The sequence below is a fragment of the Glycine max genome, chromosome 9 (genome assembly GCF_000004515.6).
Source record: "Glycine max cultivar Williams 82 chromosome 9, Glycine_max_v4.0, whole genome shotgun sequence".
NCBI classification, from domain to species: Eukaryota; Viridiplantae; Streptophyta; class Magnoliopsida; order Fabales; family Fabaceae; genus Glycine; species Glycine max.
The window spans coordinates 21,503,637-21,506,598 of NC_038245.2; the positions used below are offsets into that span (position 1 = coordinate 21,503,637).

Genomic DNA, 2,962 nt, shown 5'->3' on the forward strand with positions numbered 1-2,962 from the left:
TTGAATATAATTGTTGAGAATTAGAGAAAAAGGAACCATATGGGAAAATTGAACAAAGTATTTATGGCGCCGTTGCTGGGGAGCTTAATTCATTAGAAGAGTTCAGTTCAGTTTTACAGCATTGCTTTATATTTTTCTCTTTGATTCATTGATTCTTTTTGTTCATATTTTAGTTACTGTACATTCATTGTTCTTTTGAACTGGATAATTGTTGTTCTTTTTTTCTTGTATACAAAGAAGATCTACTGCAGATGATTTGATTCCTATCGATTTGGAGATTAACGCTACTTGCAGGAGGCACACTGTAGAGAGAATTAGAAAATTTTTGCAGGACTTAGAAGCTGCAGCAACTCCAAAAGAAGAACCTCGATCTTCCGAGGCATCTTCTAGTCTTCCTACTGCAGGGCATTCTCATATAGAACCTGTTGAAGACCCAATCATGGCTGAAGAGCCAAGAAGAGTAACCCTGGAGGATTATTCAAGTTCTACTGTGCCACAATTTTTCACCAGTATCGCACAACTAGAAGTTCAGGCTCAAACAATTACTTATCCTCCCTCTTTGATACAGCTGATTCAAAACAATCTTTTTCATGGTCTACCCAATGAAGACCCTTATGCTCACTTGGCCACCTACATAGAGATATGCAATAGTATCAGGTTGGCGGGTGTGCCTGCAAATGCAATCAGGTTGAGTTTATTCTCATTTTCTTTAGCTGGAGAAGCTAAGAGATGGCTTCATTCTTTTAAAGGAAACAGTCTGAAGTTATGGGATGAAGTAGTGGAAAAGTTCTTGAAGAAGTACTTCCCTGAATCGAAGACTGTAGAAGGCAAAGCTGCCATCTCTTCCTTCCACCAGTTTCTAGATGAATCGTTGAGTGAGGCACTTGAAAGATTCAGAGGTTTATTGCGGAAGGCTCCCACTCACGGTTTTTCAGAACCAATACAACTCAACATATTCATAGATGGGTTGAGACCACAATCTAAGCAGCTCTTGGATGCTTCAGCTGGGGGTAAGATCAAAATGAAGACCCCCGAGGAAGCAATGGACTTAATTGAAAGCATGGCTGCTAGTGACATTGCCATTCTGAGAGACCGAGCCCACATTCCTACTAAGAATAGCTTATTGGAGCTAACCTCACAGGATGCTCTGTTGGCACAAAACAAGTTGCTATCCAAGCAACTAGAGGCATTAACAGAAACACTCAGTAAGTTTCCAACTCAGCTTCATTATGCACAAACTTCACATTCTTCTATTTTGCAGGTTGCAGGATGTACAATTTATGGTGGAGCTCATGAATCTGGATGTTCTATCCCTAATGAAGAGCAAATTGCACATGACGTTAATTATATGGGGAATCAGCCTAGAGGCAATTTCAATACAAGTGGATTCCCAGGATTTCAGAACAACCAGCAGTATCAACAGTAGAGACAGTGGCAAAATCACCCTGGTAACCAATTCAACAGAGACTAGGGTGGTTCATCTTCAAGGCCACAACAGCAGATGCCAAGTCTCTATGACCGAATCACAAAGCTGGAAGAGACTCTAGCTTAATTCATGCAAGTGTCAATGTCTAACCAAAAGAGCACGGAGTCTGCAATTAAGAATTTGGAAGTTCAGGTGGGCCAGCTTGCAAAGCAGTTAGTTGAAAGACCATCTAGCAACTTTATAACAAACACGGAGAAAAATCCTAAGGAAGAGTGTAAAGTTGTGATGACTAGAAGCAGAATGGCGATTCAAGCTGAGGAAGGAAGAGCTGATCAGAAGGTGGAGGGATTTAAACAACAGTTGGCTGATTAGCCAACACTTGAACCAGTTGATGATTTAGTTGAACTTGAAAAATTGTTGAGGAAGCAGAAGGTGATGAAGAAGAAGAGACACCAATAAGAAACTGTCAAGAGAGAATAAAGAAGAAGGAAGAAAAAGAAAAAGAAATAAAAGAAGAAGAAGAAAAAAAGTTGAAAAAAGAAAAACAAAAAGAGAAGGTTGTTGAGATTGAGAAGAAGGGCAAGAGTGAGGCCAATAGAGAAAAGAAGAAAGAGGCTACTCCTATTGAATGCAAGGAGGTACCTTATCCATTGGTACCCCCCCGAAAAGATAAAGAGCGTCATTTGGCCAGATTTCTTGATATCTTCAAGAAACTGGAAATTACTTTGCCTTTTGGAGAAGCACTTCAGCAAATGTCCCTCTATGCCAAATTTTTGAAGGATATGCTAACCAAGAAGAACTGGTACATCCATAGTGACAAAATTGTTGTGGAAGGTAACTGTAGTGTTGTCATTCAACGCATCCTTCCACCCAAGCACAAAGATCCTGGAGTTGTCACGATACCGTGTTCTATTAGTGAGGTTGTTGTAGGAAAAGCTCTCATAGATTTGGGAGCTAGTATCAATTTAATGTCTCTCTCCATGTGCCGACAACTTGGAGAGCTAGAAATATTGCCCACACGCATGACCCTCCAGTTAGTTGACCGCTCCATCACAAGGCCATATGGAGTCATTGAAGATGTTTAGGTGAAGGTTAAGCACCTTATATTTCCAGCTGATTTCGTTGTCATAGATATAGAAGAGGATACTAACATTCCTCTCATTCTTGGCCGCCCATTCATGTCTATTGCGAGCTGTGTGGTAGACATGGGAAAGAAAATGCTGTAGATGGGCATAAAAGATCAGAAGATCAGCTTTGATTTGTTCCATGAGGACAAAGATCCACCTAGCCAAAATGTTTGTTTGAAAGTACATGTGATGGAGGAAAGGAGACTTGAGAAAAAAGGTCCTTGAAGTAGGAACTTTGTTGGATCCTGGATAACAGGAAGATGCATCAAGCTAATGACATTAAAAGAGCGCTTACTGGGAGGCAACCCAACTTTTCTTTCCCTTTTCTTCTTTTTATTGCATTTCATTTGAATTTGTTTTCTTGTACATGTTAGGATACCTTGCTTGTGATTTTGATTAATTATCAGCT

The 2,962-nt window shown here is 40.1% G+C and overlaps 1 protein-coding gene across 1 annotated transcript; it reads left to right on the forward strand.

Annotated features, from left to right (window-relative positions):
* Positions 1 to 2,178: 2,178 nt before the first annotated feature.
* LOC102663201 (uncharacterized) lies at positions 2,179 to 2,511 on the forward strand. The gene has a single exon (XM_006588084.1). It carries the CDS (start codon positions 2,179 to 2,181, stop codon positions 2,509 to 2,511), a length of 333 nt encoding a protein of 110 aa, XP_006588147.1.
* Positions 2,512 to 2,962: the final 451 nt, after the last annotated feature.

What these genes read in the sequence shown, in the direction of transcription:
- LOC102663201 (XM_006588084.1), top strand. Translation starts at nt 2,179, where the DNA reads ATGTCCCTCTATGCCAAATTTTTGAAGGATATGCTAACCAAGAAGAAC.